A 16,687-nucleotide genomic window follows, 5' to 3' on the forward strand; every position below is an offset into this window, starting at 1 on the left:
AGCGGTGTTGGGGCCGAAATCTCCAGCTTAGCCGTAAAGCTTTAGCTGCCATGCGGTGATTCAGCGCAAGTCTGGATGTATGGTCTACTTTTTCGCTTTTCCTTTTTAAAGCTTTTTAACTTGGTTCTTGTTGGTTCGACTCTCGGCTGATCCTCTTGTATTTCTTTTTTATCCTTTTTCCTGCCTTTTTTATCCTCGTGCCGTCCACTACATATTGTATTTTAAATTTCATTTTTTTTGTCTATTTTGTAATGTTTATCATTACCTGTGTGTGTGTGTGTGCCTACAGAATCGTATTGTGACCTGAGGGGAAAATGAGAGTTTCTTTTTTCTGCTGTCTTTTGTTGCGTGCCCGCAGTTGGCATGAGAGGTTTTGCAGCCGAGACTTGCTTGTTGGCTTTTTCAACTCGCGACCTCGATATTTTTGGGGATATTTTCGTACCGACCCATCAGACATCGGATCAAATGGTCCGTCCCTAGCCTCGATCCATGTATTTGAACTGAAATGCGCGGAGAAGTATCTATATCTAAATAGCATTCAGAGTAGCACGTTTTTATGCTCCATGATCAAGTTCTTTTTCTCGCCGCGAAACATCTATTCTAAAACGTTAGGCCCTAGGCCACACATTTTCAATGCCAACCAGCAACATCCGTAGCATTTAGTAAACACGAACTATGCAATTTGGAACGTAAACAATTCTTGGGCTATATAAAAAGGCGACAAAATGATCGAACGGGATCCTAAATATGAGCATGGACCCATTGCGCATGTCGCGTCATGAGTATGCGCACGGACCCATTGCGCATGTCGTGTCATCAGTATGCGCACGGACCCAATGCGCATGGCGCGTCCTGAGTATGCGCACGGACCCAATGCGCATGTCGCGTCATGAGTATGCGCACGGACCCATTGCGCATGTCGCGTCATGAGTATGCGCACGGACCCATTGCGCATGTCGCGTCATGAGTATGTACACGGACCCATTGCGCATGTCGAGTCATGAGTATGCGCACGGACCCATTGCGCATGTCGAGTCATGAGTATGCGCACGGACCCAATGCGCATGTCGCGTCATAAGTATGCGCATGGACCCATTGCGCATGTCGAGTCATGAGTATGCGCACGGACCCATTGCGCATGTCGCGTCATGAGTATGCGCACGGACCCATTGCGCATGTCGCGTCATGAGTATGCGCATGGACCCATTGCGCATGTCGAGTCATGAGTATGCGCACGGACCCAATGCGCATGTCGCGTCATGAGTATGCGCACGGACCCAATGCGCATGTCGCGTCATCAGGATGCGCACGGACCCATTGCGCATGTCGCGTCATGAGTATGCGCATGGACCCATTGCGCATGTCGAGTCATGAGTATGCGCACGGACCCATTGCGCATGTCGCGTCATGAGTATGCGCATGGACCCATTGCGCATGTCGCGTCATGAGTATGCGCATGGACCCATTGCGCATGTCGAGTCATGAGTATGCGCACGGACCCAATGCGCATGTCGCGTCATGAGTATGCGCACGGACCCAATGCGCATGTCGCGTCATCAGGATGCGCACGGACCCAATGCGGATGTCGCGTCATCAGTATGCGCACGGACCCAATGCGCATGTCGAGTCATGAGTATGCGCACGGACCTAATGCGCATGTCGCGTCATGAGTATGCGCACGGACCCAATGCGCATGTCGAGTCATGAGTATGCGCACGGACCCAATGCGCATGTCGCGTCATGAGTATGCGCACGGACCCAATGCGCATGTCGCGTCATCAGTATTCGCACGGACCCAATGCGCATGTCGCGTCATCAGTATGGGCACGGACCCAATGCGCATGTCGCGTCATGAGTATGCGCACGGACCCAATGCGCATGTCGCGTCATCAGTATTCGCACCGACCCAATGCGCATGTCGCGTCATCAGTATGGGCACGGACCCAATGCGCATGTCGCGTCATGAGTATGCGCACGGACCCAATGCGCATGTCGCGTCATCAGTATGCGCACGGACCCATTGCGCATGTCGCGTCGTTTCCATTATCTGTTCGATGTGATATCAATTACAGAAAACAGTACGCAAACAGATCTATGTGGGATCGTGCCAAAAAGAAATCAAGAACATCGTTTAGCCCGAGTGTCAGGCCCGCTCTTCGTCCCCTTTGAAGTATTTACCGGTTAGCGGTAAAAAAAAGTTTTATTTTTCCTCTACAATTTAAGAGAAATGAAATCACCTTATAATCGGGCTACGCATCGTTTAGTTATCCCCTATTCGATGATATAATGATCTATGATATAAATACAAATACAGCAGTGCCAGAGTGCAGTAGCTCCCCGCGCATCGTTCTGATGACTTTCCGCCCCGTGTGTTTACACGATAACTGGTATAGTAATCTTGCGTTATCACATCAGACAGAAGGCCATCAAAGTGCCGCTATGGGGTCGTGCCGAAGTGCTTTTTCCCGCCGCCATCATCGATTAGTATCTGATTCACGCCTTCAATCATGATAGCATGACGACTTCGCTATACGTATTTACATTCATCATAGACAATCGTATAAATACAACAGGTGCTCTGGGATTTTGCCAAAGCACCCCATTCTCCTCATACTCAGAAATATTATCGCAGCCTTTTGCTGAATTTTCATTTCCTGTCCGTACTGCTAAACGCGATATCGTATTCTTGACATCGTTAACACAAGGTAGCTATCGATTCAAGTTATAGCAGATTATATTTGCCTAAGTGCACGTTGTATTTCTTGCAAAAGAATAAATATCGTGTTTCGAACAGCGGGGTCATAATGCGATTTTTCATTTTTTATTTCGCAGCTCAAGTCCTTAAAGTCGACGACATACACGGGGGGCTAATTAATCTTTCCTATCTCTCAAAACACGCGAAGATTTACACCAAACAGGAGGTGACAGATAAAGTTTTCTACTTTAAGCCAAGCGTCAGTAATTTCCTTCTGTAATAACAACGAACAGAAATAATTTAATATTTTGTTTATTATTTTACCAATGACTGGAATAGTTTCTTTTTTCACCAGAATCCGGTGTTATTATCGTCTACGCCACTTGATGGAAAATCGCTTTCCCCTATTCCATTAAATCAGTTCCAAAACAAAAACAAAATTGTTTCTCCTACTGCATTTTATCGAGGTGGATTGTTTTGTTTAAGTGTTCTCATTTCCCCATCGTCTGTTTTTAAGATATAGTACTTCCCGACTGTTTGGGCTGCAACTGATAAGAGCGAGCCACGATTCCATATTCCTGCTAAAGTAGATTTACTTCTCTCAATACCAGTTCTAAGATCATGTATTTTCGCAGTTTACGAAGGCTTATCCCACGTTTATCAACAATCTCCCTCTCTATTTTATCACAAACTGCTTTTCGCCGGTGGTCCCCTAGGTGACTTCGCTGGTATTGCACCCGCGCGCTATCCTCGGACTCCGGCACTGACACATACTGAGAATCATTACTCTCAGCTGGAACTGTATTTTCCAAGCGATCGCTTAGCTGCTCTGAATTGTAGGAATTATCAATATCTTCGGAAGATAGAATACTAGATGAATTATCTTCATCGTCAGTATGAATAAGTCGACGGTATATGTATTGTTTCTTTGTCCTCCAAGCCATTTTCCGCTACGCTGCCATAAACGCGTCTCTCTCTCTCTCGTCACACGTCTTTCTAGTCCTTAATGCCGCCAGCTAAATTTGTAGGTCTCTATCAGCTGTTTCGTGCGCAAATAACGAAATTTCGCCTGCAGTCACGTTCGGACTGAAAAAATCGATTTTTGGTGGTAAAGTTAGGCTAGTAACTCCTGTCTGACGATTTCCCAGCACTTAACAGCATTAACCCATAACACGTAGAAATCATTTTGCATAAGTGATATAAACACCAGAAACCCAACCCGCAGGTATCGTATATCAGATAATACGCAATCTCAAGAGATAGCTAGGGAGGGTCATGAAATAAGCGAAATCAAATTATCAAAAAAAATGTTGTAAAGTTAGGCACTTCTGTCTCGACGTCCTGATTAGTGTTGTTCTGTCACAGGACTCGTGTCGCCGCGTTGTTAAGGCGCTCAGGTTGAAGGTCTTTCTTTCGCACGGTGATAGCTTCCAATATAGATTACAAGGAAGCACTCACAGTTCAAAAGAAGCGACTTCGAATGCTTTAATTCAGACTTTAAATAGCGGCCCTAAGGGGAGATGGGCTAATCAGCGGCAACTCATTAATACAACAACGCCCATGGATGTAATACCAACATACCAACCATGAAGACAATAACACATCCATTGTAACATCAAGTAAACTTTAAAGGGAAACTAGCTTTACACACATCGGCTCTAGTTGGTCCCGGAGAAAACGTTTGCACAGTCTATTCACCAGCGCAGTTCAGCAACCATGAACAGGTGTTTCACCCTTGTTAGGACACATCAGCATGTCCTGATATAAACTTTATAGTTTATCAGCAAATAAGCTTTATCTCAATGACAGCTTTTCACGATTGCCGAACTGCACGTACCGTCGTGTGTAGTTGTGTTCTTTGACAGGTGTTGTCGTCCTCGATAGCACTCACCAGCATGGCCGGTTTGCCGCATAAATTCATCAGCAATAACTGCTTTTCACGATAGGTAATCTGCACGGGTAATAGGCCGTCTATACCCGACAGGTGCCGATGCGTGCGTAACCCGTGTTTTTTAGTTCACTGTCTGTAATATCAAGCTAACCGCAAATGCAATAACGTAATAACTTTAGGTGCCGATGGGTGTAGATGTGTTTTTAAGGCTCACTTACTGTAATGTCAAGCTAACTATAAATGTAATAACTTCGTCAGACGGCAGATCTACGACTTTTCAAAGGGTTATTCAATTTATGAAAGCTCCCAAAGTTTTAAAGGAGGCTTCAATTGTCTGCCCCTAAGAACTGTTCTTTTGAACCCATAGAACCATCCCTGGCTCCGCCACTGGTAGATGAACTTCTAAGACAATTAAAATAACACTTGGTGGAGCGTAGAGAGGAATGAGAGAATTTTTTCTAAGAATTATATCTAAGAAGTTTTAGCACAAAAAACCAAAAAAAATCCTAATCTTAATCGGACAATCGGAAGTTATCCGGTTAAAAGTATAAATACATCCTACCCTGGCCTCCGTATCAATAATGCGCGGGTCTTTCAGGTTACTTTGTGTTGTATCAGCCAAAATCCCCAGCATAGATATAAGCTACGGATATTCTTTTTCTTTTCTCATTTTATAATCAGTTCTTTTTGTGGAGTTATCATTCATCTGTTCCCGGCCATCGCGCAAAGTCAGTATTTCCCGAGGAGGGTGGAGGTGACGTTTTTCGTCAATGGAGAAAGACTCTGTCCCCACGTATCCGTTTTCGTTTGAAAACGCAACCTTTTTGTTCCGTTCTCAAAAAGATCCGCGTCCACACGAAGCGTTTGCATTTCGATACGACCGTCTCCACGAAAACGATAACAAGCTCTCCAGTGCATGCGTACTCGCGCGCCAAGTAGACTGGACCTGAGTTATCAAGCCATTGTTTTCGAAAGGTTCCGTTTTTGTCCGTCCCCACGGCAACGAAAGGGTATCGTTTTCAAATTGTTCCACTCTGGGGATCGTTTTGAAACCGTTCTGTTTTCGGTCATCGTTTTCGCGTTTACCTGTATCGGTAACAAAAAGGTTGCGTTTTCAAACGAGAACGGATACGTGGGGACGCGGTCTTAGTAGAGAGGACTGCGCGCGCGCCCTGTGTCCACCCTTACCCGAGCTTGTCACCATCTTGTTGGCATAGAAAGAATTCCCCCATTTTCCAACTACCATTTTGCACTGGAGGAAGCCTTCCCATATTTTGTTCCTTGCTTCTGTCGAGCATGGTTTTAAAATTCGAGTGCAGGGTTTCAAAAAAGCGGCCGGCTGCCGGCGATAGCCAGCTGTTTTCTGGTCTTTGCCGGCCTTTTTTTTCAGTATTTCCCTCTTATTTTTTGAGTATGCAGTCTTCTTCTTCTTTTTCTACCAAAATCCACAAAGCCGGCAAAATCTAGCAGATTAAAAAAATATATATTCTGAACCCTGAAATGAGGTTTAATGCCCCCAAGTAGGAAGGAACACCTGCTAATAATAATAAGGTTTCTGAAGCATTATAATTATAAGGTTTCTGAAGCATTATAATTCGCGCATCTCTTTATAATTCTTTCAACGCGATTATCGCGCCTTTAGTTTCAAATCAACATACGTTGTTTTCAGCCGCGACGTTTGAATATTCGTATTATCAATATTATTTTTGCTTAAGAATTGTTTTTCCCCTTTCCTTTATGACAATCATCTCAAATGTGCAGCAAGCACGTATTTATGCTCAGCTGGTGAGTTTTTATACACATCCATATCGGATTATTTTTTTAATATCTTTTTTTTATTCATAGAAGATTTATAAGCCGTTTAATCATACGTTAACGACATTATTTATAGAAGAATTTGGCGTTATGCGAGGGCGAATGAAACTCCTTTCCATTTTTTTCAAGAGCTATTTTTATAACCCATAAGTGTGAATTACCCCGATATTGAAAAACGAGCATAACGGGGGCTTAAAAGACCAGAAATAAAGATTCTCCAATACGCTAACTGCTCGAATCTCATCTTAATACAATGCTCATTACGTCAATATTCTTCGCAGATGACGTCATAACATTCCTCTCCTTGTTTTAACAATCCATTTGTCTTGTTAACTCTTGGTTTATTTATTGCGAGAGTGCGACCCTCATCTAAACACAGGACACTGAACAAGTACTAGCAATATACAAGGATGAGTCAGTTTGTTGAAGAATATTGCAAGCATTTTTTTAAAAAAATCGGAGTGAATTTGAGTGGTTTAACAAGACGAACAAACCGAAAATACCAAACTCTGAGCATGGGTTCAGAAAACGACGATGTTGTATTCTATTGCACGCGTTCATACGAATTCATTGCTTTTCCACCTGACAGCGAGGAAGGGACAACCGTGGACTTGGACCCAGCTTGCCTCGTGAGGCCGAGAAGGAACGCCATTTGTCAAGAACTCGAGTTACAGGACAAAGGTTTGAGGAAATTTCGGGCTATTGTTTTGGCGGATTTAAACTGGCAAGAAAGCGATCTTTGACTTCAACCCCTTTCATTACCAGTAGAAGAAAGCCGTTATGCGGAGTACTCTAAATGCATCAATGTCCACGATCAGGTCGTGTTCGTCGTGGGTGTATGTTTGCAAGATACACTGTAACCCTACAGGGGGGCATGGACTCGCTTCGTGTGAAATATCCAACGGGATTTGAGATAAACTAGGTCGTGAAAAAACAGTTTTTATTAATATGCTAATGTGTATACAATGAATGTGTAACACATAAGAAGCAATTGTAAGTATATATTGTACACGAATCAATCAAAATACCCAAACAATTGTGTTCGTTAAGCAGAGTATAAATATGGTCCACCACAAAACAGAGTATATATTGTACATGTATATAGTTTGAACAAGAGCTGTTTGCGGGGTTAGTGCCGAGGATAACTATATTCTTTTTTGTTAAAAGCCACTTGGAAATCCATGCTTTTATATCTGTTTAAAACAATAAACTTAAATGCTATACCTTTAAGTAGTTGATTGTTTGAATAAAACGGGAAAATAGGAATGCTGCCACGGCAGTGACTTTATGATGAATATAGCGATGAAAACTAAAGCATAGCTTGGTGGGGTAGTTTGGATTGCATGCTATCAAACTTACGAAACTTTTTACATATTTACATCAATCCAACTCTCTTTTCTGCGCAGCATTTGTCGAAAAGTCGATACATCGATAGTTGAGGAGGCTATTTAGATCACCGACAATTTTCACTATGTGAGGGGAAGCTAATACATAATTGGGGTGAGGGAAATGAACGAAAGATTTAAGGTAGCCAAGGTATAGGAGCGCTTCCTATGTATGTTACCCCGTGGATACAGACTACGCTAGCTTACGATTAGCTAGAGAAATAATGAAAATCGAAGAATTAGCTAGAAATAAATCTTAAAGACATTTTTTATCATTGCCCTAGGGTTATAGACTTAGAAAATTGCTGTGATGTAAAAGCCAGGAATTATGCCACAGGTCCATTTCCATCTTTAACTTGACTAGATTAGCATTGAGCTTTTCGCAGAACTTGCGTTGCGCAGTAATGTCCCACGCACTTCTTGGGAAAGGAAGCAGCCTTACACCTGCTAGTTCAATACCCCTCCCCCTTTAAATAGGCATAAGCCCCCTAAACAAGGAGCGCCCCCCCAACTCCCTCACTAGGAAACTTACCCTTAACCCCCTGTCCAAGCTACTAAGCGTGCCCCTACCCCCTAACAAGGAAACGTACCCCACTCCCTAACAAGGAAACGTACCCCACTCCCTAACAAGGAAACTTACCCCACTCCCTAACAAGGAAACGTACCCCACTCCCTAACAAGGAAACGTACCCCACTCCCTAACAAGAAAACTTACCCCACTCTCTAACAAGGAAGCGTGCCCCACCCCTTGACAAGGAAACGTACCCCACTCCCTAACAAGGAAGCGTGCCCCACCCCTTGACAAGGAAACGTACCCCTACCCCCTAACAAGAAAACGTACCCAACTCCCTAACAAGAAAACTTACCCCACTCCCTAACAAGAAAACTTACCCCACTCCCTAACAAGAAAACTTACCCCACTCCCTAACAAGGAAGCGTGCCCCACCCCTTGACAAGGAAACGTACCCCTACCCCCTAACAAGAAAACGTACCCCACTCCCTAACAAGAAAACTTACCCCACTCCCTAACAAGAAAACTTACCCCACTCCCTAACAAGAAAACTTACCCCACTCCCTAACAAGAAAACTTACCCCTACCCCCTTACAAGGTAGCGTGTCCCCACCCCTCTGACAAGGAAGGGTATCCCTCCCCCATCCTCTTACAAGGAAGTTTATCCCCTGAACATAAGAAAGTATAAAAAAAAGTAATTTTCTGGTGGCAAAGGCCCCTTTGATCTACCTCATTCGTCCTTAGAAGCTGCATATTCTGTTTGAGTATTGTGTTTTCCGCTAGCAAGACTCGAAACTCATTCATCAGGTTAACTTCCGTCTTTCCTCTAATGTTGGATTGTCGAGTAGACCGTTGCCGATGGTTTAATGACTAGCACTACCAATAACACTCCCAGTAGACGTATTTTCACCAATCTTAAATCACCCACGTTGATGCTTATCGAATACGCAAATAATCTTAGGCTAGTTTCTAAGGCTAACTAGACGAGTTTACAAAGAGCATAAAAAATCCATTTCATCTAAAATTTTGAGAAAATACCAAACATAAGGCACCAGAGAGCCAAATAAGTTAGACAGATATGGAATAGCGTGGGCGAACACTCACCCGAGCACATTTAATAAAGAGGTTTCGCAAGAACCCCTGGGCGCGCAGCAGCTCCCACGGCAGTTTTTTTTTAACCCAAACGTGGTCGTAGAGTTTTACTAGTATCTACTTGCGTAATGGTGCAATAACTAATGCATGTCGCCACAGGGTTTTAAGCGCTCCTTGTATGAGTAGGCCTGGACAAACGTAAGAGCTTGTATAATTCTCGAAAGTTTAAGGGGGTGGGTATTTTTTTCCTAATTCATACCCCGCTGTGGGAGTCGTCACATTGTCAAGTGATCTCCATGTGAAGACACAACATACAACATATTATAAGCAAGGTATCTAATCCTTAAAATGTTTGAATAGTTTCTTTACTTCTCTGCTGTAGCTGTACAATATAAGGCATAGTGTATCCAAAATTGCACCTATTCTAGATAAACGAGGCCATTTTTTATTGTAATTCTTTGTTAGCTTTTATTGTTTATTAAAGAGCCTCTCTCAGCCGTCGTAAAACCCCAATTTCAATCTGCTCATTTAGGGAAGCTATTGGGAGGTTTTCTGATTTTGTAAATAGAGTATACGAAACTTTGTTTTTAAATTAGTTTAAAAATTTAATTTATTTTTTTTTATTTTAAAAATTTATCAAAGGTGAATATAGACAATAACAAAGGTGTGGCCGACTAGAGCTCTTTGATATTTTGGTATCAATCACCCAACTGTCCATATCTTCTTTGGTCAAAGAGGCCAATCTTGGCAATTAGTAACTTCACTATCCTTTGCGATATGTCACTTTCTCTAATTTGCACCCACCCTCCCCTCCCCTGTGGCACAAAGGCTCATTCCACGTTAAAGGCTTTAAAAAACATCACCCTTGGGGGTGGGCCTGATTTATCATAACATCGTATTTGGTCCAATATCTTACGTAATCGAAGCTTTTTTACAATGTCTTTTTTAGAAGTTTACATCACACGTTAAAAGGGATGAGCCCATAATTACTTGCCTGGTCCGTAAAAGCAGCCAGAGTAATCTTGCATGTGCGCTGTCGTGTAGACACACAGCTGTCGTAAATATTTAAGGCCATGAGGTCCTAATGCTATACTACCCTGAACCAAAGGGACTTTGAAAACCAGTGGGGACGCAATAGCTCCTCTGGCAGTGGGTGATAATGCGGAAGCGGGGGGGGGGGGGGGGGGATTTTAATCGTCTGTTGTGCCCTCAGCACCAGTATCATTGGGCAAAGTTGTACGCTTATATACATCCATGGTTCCTCTAAATACAATTTCGTTTGAAATACAATAGGATTAAAGGAATAAAACGCTAGATCACCGCTAGTGCAGATAAACAGAAGCCAGTCCCTACACTTTGAAATGTAATCAGGTGAACCCCAGGCTTCACGCTCGAAGAGATCACGTGCGTCTGTGTCCTCCGCTGACCCTTGGGCTCCGTGATAACTTGACTATCCCATTGTCTATTGTCCAGCCACACCCTAGCCACGCCCACGTAACTGTTATGAGTTATCGCCGATAGCTCCCTATTGAGTGGTCCATCGACATCTTCTCTTTTCGGAACGTTTAACTTTATCTGCAATCTTGCATCCGGTTGAATGGCCTTCAGGCATCTCAGTCGATCTAACCGGATTGGCCAGCGTGTAACATTAACAAACTCGAATCCCCTCGCCTCGGTGATCCGCAAACCTGGCAGCTCGTTGTCGACCTTGAAGTGATAGTCTGGGGTGAGCAAGGTCCAGCATAGCGGCTTGGGCGTCTTTGGGTCGTTGTAGATGGGGTTTGGCAGGCTATTGCTGATCGTCTGCTGCATGCCATCATTGACAAACCCCCCTGAGTCCACCCTTTTCATTTCCTGTGACACAACCTCTTCAAAAACTCCCCGGATGTACGAAATCAACAAAGTGGCAGTCTGGGCATGCCCGAGAAGAGAAGGATGGTAGCCATCCGAGCTGAAGAGAGTCTTAAGGGTCAGTTCAGGCATCGCTCGCTTTCGCTGCTGCCGCATCTCCGAACAAATCACATTTCTCCAGCTTAGAGAAGTAATCTTGTAATACTCAGCAATTACCTTTCCTCCTTCGTCTTCCGAGTCCGGACAGTCCTGTCCCTGAGTTGTCCGGTAATAGTCCCCTCGGAAGAAATTGACAAAGATGAGCGCGGGGGAGGATGTGAGGCTGAGTAGGACCCTGGTGAGCTGCTCTAAGGGCGTGGCGGGGTCCATATTTCTATCCGTGTACCGGTGATAGTCATTTGCCGCGAGCTCCCATAATATCAAGTCTGGATTCTCGTGGATGTAATTCCTAATGCAGTAAGAGAAATACTCGGAGTCTGTTCCACCGATGGCGATCACGTTGATGTTAATTTGTGAGTTAGTGATTGGAGTCACCGTAGTGCCCCACCAGTCCATGAACGCCTTGTAGTAGATCCCTTGCACATTGTGACGGTCCCTCTCTAGACCCCCTCCAGCCGAGATGGAGCCCCCTACCACCATAATATTGACGGTGCTGCCACGTAACGCCTTGAGGATGACCCTGCTCAGTCTGTCGGAGGCGCCGAGTGTGGAGATACCTGTGCGGAGCTTGTCTGGTTTGATGCTCATGTCTTCAAACGACTTGTAATGGTACATCCAGGTGTTGAAGAAATCTTGCGATAAGGCGATTTCCAGGGACTTCAAACGCTTTTTGTACATCATGGCATCCGAGCGTTGGCGTCTTTCTTTCCCTAGGTCTTCCGCGAGTTTTGCAGCTTTCGCTTTCTCGTTTGCTGCCTCGCTAGCAGTAGGTATTATATTATTCGCTACTTGTATTGTGTTACCTTTAGTCTTCATTGCGTTACTTCCCAATGGAACCGTGTTACTTTCCGCCTTTATTGCGCTACTTCCCAATTGACCAGCGTTACTTTCCGTTTTCATTGCGTTACTGTCCAATGGACTTGCGTTACTTTTCGTTTTCATTGCGTTACTGTCCAATGGACCTGCGTTACTTTCCGTTTTCATTGCGTTACTGTCCAATTGATCAGCGTTACTTTCCGTTTTCATTGCGTTACTGTCCAATGGACCTGCGTTACTTTTCGTTTTCATTGCTTCACTTCCTGTTGGCTTTCCAATTATTCCTATACTGGAAACATTTCCGTTCTCTAATTGCGTACCGTTTTTACCTCCACTATCTAACGCCATGACATCCATATCCCTTTCTGGAGCCGTTTCTTCCTGGAAAATCTCCGAGACGTTTATCTTCCGCAAAAGATCCGCCACATTGTCAAAATTCGCGTTTATTTCAACTGTAGCCTTTCGGGTTGGCGTTTCGGAAGCGTAAGATTTCTTAGAGTCCCGGCCTTGTTTCTTAGCTAATGTCGCCAGTCTAGATTTCACCATCGAAAACATCTTGAGAAGTCTTAGCACAAATTGTTTCATGGCTTCTTTCTTGTTGTTTTCTCCATTTGAACTGTTCCTTTGAGTGACTTTAGGCGGGTCTCCGGGCACCTCCTCCCCAAAGGACTTCTTAGTAGCCCTAGCTGACCCATCGCTACTTACTGTCCGAAGTTTATTCTGTAGCTGCTTCTGTAAAGCTGTTTCATTCTTAAAGTACTCCATTAGCACCGGTAAGGAACTAGGGTGCACGGTGAGGAAATTGGACGTCATCTTCTTAAGATCCTCTTGTACCTTGTCACCGCTCTCCTCGGAGAACGGAATGGTAACATTGTTGTTGTCAAGGTCCTCGCTTACCGTTATCTTAGTATGTTGGCTACTGGCTGCCCTAATAGGGTTTGTATCTGATTGACCGCCCGGCTGAGTGATAGTACTCGATATAATATCAATGGTTTCATTTCTTTCTTCCTTGCTTGGAGCGTCAACGATCGGGTTGACGTCAACTACACCACTTGGAATAACTGCACCAGATGAGCCAATCACATTGTCGCCCATAGGATTTGCGTTGCCATAGCTACCAGACATGCCATGATTTCCATCTGATGCAAGTTGCTTATTGTTTTGAAGATCCCAGTCTAAAGGTTTGCTTTCCTTGTAAGTTGGAAGGTTGTCATTTTCCACGTTCCCAACTTCATTAAAGTTGATCACTTGCCCACTACTTCCGGTTATAGCGCTTGTTACATCACTACTTCCGGTTATAGCGCTTGTTACATCACTACTTCCGGTTGTAATACTTGGTCGATCACTACTTCCGGTTGTCATACTCGTTTCATCACTACTTCCGGTTTCCATGCTTATTCCACTACTAGCCAAAATATTTACCGCACTTAAAGCATTTTCATTGCTTTTTGGTGTTGGTATTATCGGGGAACCACTAACCAATGGAGTTGTGGGATTCATCGAGTCGTTATGTCCATGCGCTTTATCCACATCCGTAGGGGAACCACTAACCAATGGAGTTGTGGGATTCATCGAGTCGTTGTGTCCATGCGCTTTATCCACATCCGTTGTGCTGCTTCTCGGGGAATCGGTCACTGATGTGGAATCGTTGGTTCCATTCTCTCGTTCTGCAAAATTTTTCAACAACTCCGCCATTTGCTCATCGATACGCATGCCTAATGTTTTATCACCGCTGTCATGTTTTGCAACCGAGGTCTTATTGATAACATTACCTGGTTTACCTATGCGGAGTATTGTCTGACTCGTGCTATTTGGCCCTACCTCATTGTCAAAAAAGGTATCCGCAGCTTGCTTGGTGCCTGTTGTAAGTGAACCAGCTTTTAATGCCAAGCTTTTCACACCACCATCAATATGGTCGACCTTATCTTGTTTGGCCTCATCCTCAAGTCGAGGCTGGTCTGATTGTGATACTAAACTACCTTTCATAGCTTCATCATTGCCATTGTCAATCACCTCGACCTTTCCCAGTGTGTCCTCGTTTCCACGTCGAGGCTGATCCAATTGCGAGGAACTCCCAGCCTCACTTTCATCAAAGGTGACGTCCATATCCTTATCCTCATTCTTTTCAAGAAAGCCTTTGCCAGTAGAATCCACAGGGATCCCACCTAAAGCCCCTCCGGTCCCTCCTGCGTTTAGCATCCCCGCCATGTTGGCATCAGTGTCAATGACCGAGTTAACCATGTCTGTGACCTCTCTATCAGCGTCCTGCACTACCTTCAAGTGTTCCAGACTCTCCATAGCTTTCTGGTCGACCTCTCCCTCTTTCACATGATTTCCAAAAAGTGGTACTCCCGACTTTGGACTACCGGTTTCGTCGCTCTTAATCTCATGCGACCCGAAATAACTTATCACGGAATCTTGGTTTCCATTGTCGTCGTATTCTTCCAAAATATCTTGTTTTTTACTTCTTGGAGGCAGTGAATAATCTTCCGTATTTTTGTCCCTCCATGGTATTCCGTCTCTCCGATATACGCCATTTTGATCAGTGCTTCCCCAATACTCCCCAGCAGACAACGACATCTGTTTGTCGGTAAAATCATCCGTATCAAATGTTCTCGGTCTGTCCAGCTTCGATGCATCTGAGTTTTCAATGTTTGTGCGCTCATTATGACTATCCCAGCGGTAGAGCGCATGCGCATCGCAGCTGGACTTAATGCAAGCCAAGAGAAACAGTAGAAGGATGGTGCATATGTCACGTGGCACTGAACACACGTGGGTCTGCATTCTACTACGCACTTTAGGGTCACTGAAAATATCCAACAAAATATGCAAAAAAAAGTCAGTCACCGGTCTATAACCCAGTCCAATAAGAAACAATCTGAAAAACCCGGTTATGGTACCGAAACACCGCCCCGACCTTCTACCCACTCCCAAGAACCTCGATTCGACCTCTCTCACATCCCCAAGAAACTTGCTCCGACCTCCCTAACAGCCCTAAGGGACCCCGCCACGACTTCTCTCCCAGCCCTAAGAAACTTTGCCTCCACCTCTCTCACAGCCCCAAGAAACCTCGCTCTGGCCTCTCTCACAGCCCTAAGGAACCTCGCCCCGACCTCTCTCACAGCCCTAAGGAACCTCGCCTCGACCTCTCTCACGGCCCTAAGGAACCTCGCCCCGACCTCTCTCACAGCCCTAAGAGAAATGTCCAAACCTCTCTCACAGCCCTAAGGGACCTCGCCCCGACCTCTCTCACAGCCCAAAGGAACCTCGCCCCGACCTCTCTCACAGCCCTAAGGAAACTCGCCCCGACCTCTTTCACAGCACTAAGGGACACGTCCCAACCTCTCTCACAGCCCCAAGGAACCTAGCCCCGGCCTCTCTCACAGGCCTAAGGAACCTCGCCCCGGCCTCTCTCACAGCTCTAAGGGACCTCGCCCCGACCTCTCTCACAGCCCCAAGGAACCTCGCCCCGACCTCTCTCACAGCCCTAAGGAAACTCGCCCCGACCTCTCTCACAGCCCTAAGAGACATGTCCCAACCTCTCTCGCAGCCCTAAGGGACCTCGCCCGACGCTAGCCAGCTTAAAGGGACCCGCGTAAACCTTTCACCGAGCCTCAATAACCCTTATATACATGCATCAAAAGTTTATAGGTAATTTCAATGCAGTTGACATTATCAAGAGTGGCACTATTTTGTTACTCAAAAAATTATAAAACTCTGTTTACGAGAAGAATTTCCCGCCATCGTTATAAACTTTATTAATTTTGGACAACTGCATCAGCACCTCCGCTTGAAAATCGATGTGAGCTTTCCCTCAATTAGTGAGCTTACCTTCAAATTTTTTTCTATCCCAAAGTGAGAGATCCTTCAAAACTGAGGTTTTCCGCAAAAAGGGGAAATCCTCGGAGTGTTTGATTTTGGCGTGTTTTGTCCATTTGTTATTTGTTTCGTCTAGACCAAGTGTTTATTTTTTTAATGTCACGCCACCCGCCATAGAATGTCACACACCGCCCTAGAATGCTTTGAAAAATTCCTTTCAAATTTCCAGGTATATTATAAGGATTTTCCATAAAGCGTTAATCTGTCGCTCTTTTTGTCTTGATTTATGGTGATCACATCCGTTTGTTGTAGAAAAATACCAGCAACTACCGACAATTCATTATTTATTTATTGAATCCATACTTTCTGTTGTTTTCGACACCTGAATCTTATACTACCCTTACTTATTTGTTTCCATCTTTCCCGCAGCCTTTCTAGTTTCAGTTTGTTGGCTAGCTTACGCTAAAAAAGTTTTTTTGTGTGAAAGAATGTAAACCAACGTCTCTTTCTCATTATTTACATTTGAAAAAACGACGGTCTATCGCAAGAAAACTTCAAAATAACCAACCACGATTAAAGTCTGTTACTTTATTAACGATGTTTCATTAAAGGCATCTCTGTGATTTGCTTGAATTAGCCTATGGAAATGGATG

At 44.5% G+C, this 16,687-nt stretch overlaps 2 protein-coding genes across 2 annotated transcripts; both read right to left on the minus strand.

Annotated features, from left to right (window-relative positions):
- Positions 1 to 9,830: 9,830 nt before the first annotated feature.
- LOC125573008 lies at positions 9,831 to 12,263 on the minus strand. Its single transcript, XM_048733286.1, has one exon. It carries the CDS (start codon positions 12,213 to 12,215, stop codon positions 10,701 to 10,703), a length of 1,515 nt encoding a protein of 504 aa, XP_048589243.1. The 5' UTR covers positions 12,216 to 12,263; the 3' UTR covers positions 9,831 to 10,700.
- On the minus strand, positions 12,241 to 16,365 carry LOC5516490. Its single transcript, XM_048733486.1, has 3 exons — positions 16,047 to 16,365; positions 12,287 to 15,021; positions 12,241 to 12,251 (listed from the first exon to the last, which is right to left on the minus strand). The coding sequence occupies exons 2-3, from the start codon at positions 14,997 to 14,999 to the stop codon at positions 12,241 to 12,243; spliced, it is 2,724 nt and encodes a 907-aa protein (XP_048589443.1). The 5' UTR covers positions 15,000 to 15,021; positions 16,047 to 16,365.
- Between the last annotated feature and the right edge of the window lie 322 nt (positions 16,366 to 16,687).

The sequence above is a fragment of the Nematostella vectensis genome, chromosome 10, assembly GCF_932526225.1.
Source record: "Nematostella vectensis chromosome 10, jaNemVect1.1, whole genome shotgun sequence".
Classification (NCBI taxonomy): Eukaryota; Metazoa; Cnidaria; class Anthozoa; order Actiniaria; family Edwardsiidae; genus Nematostella; species Nematostella vectensis.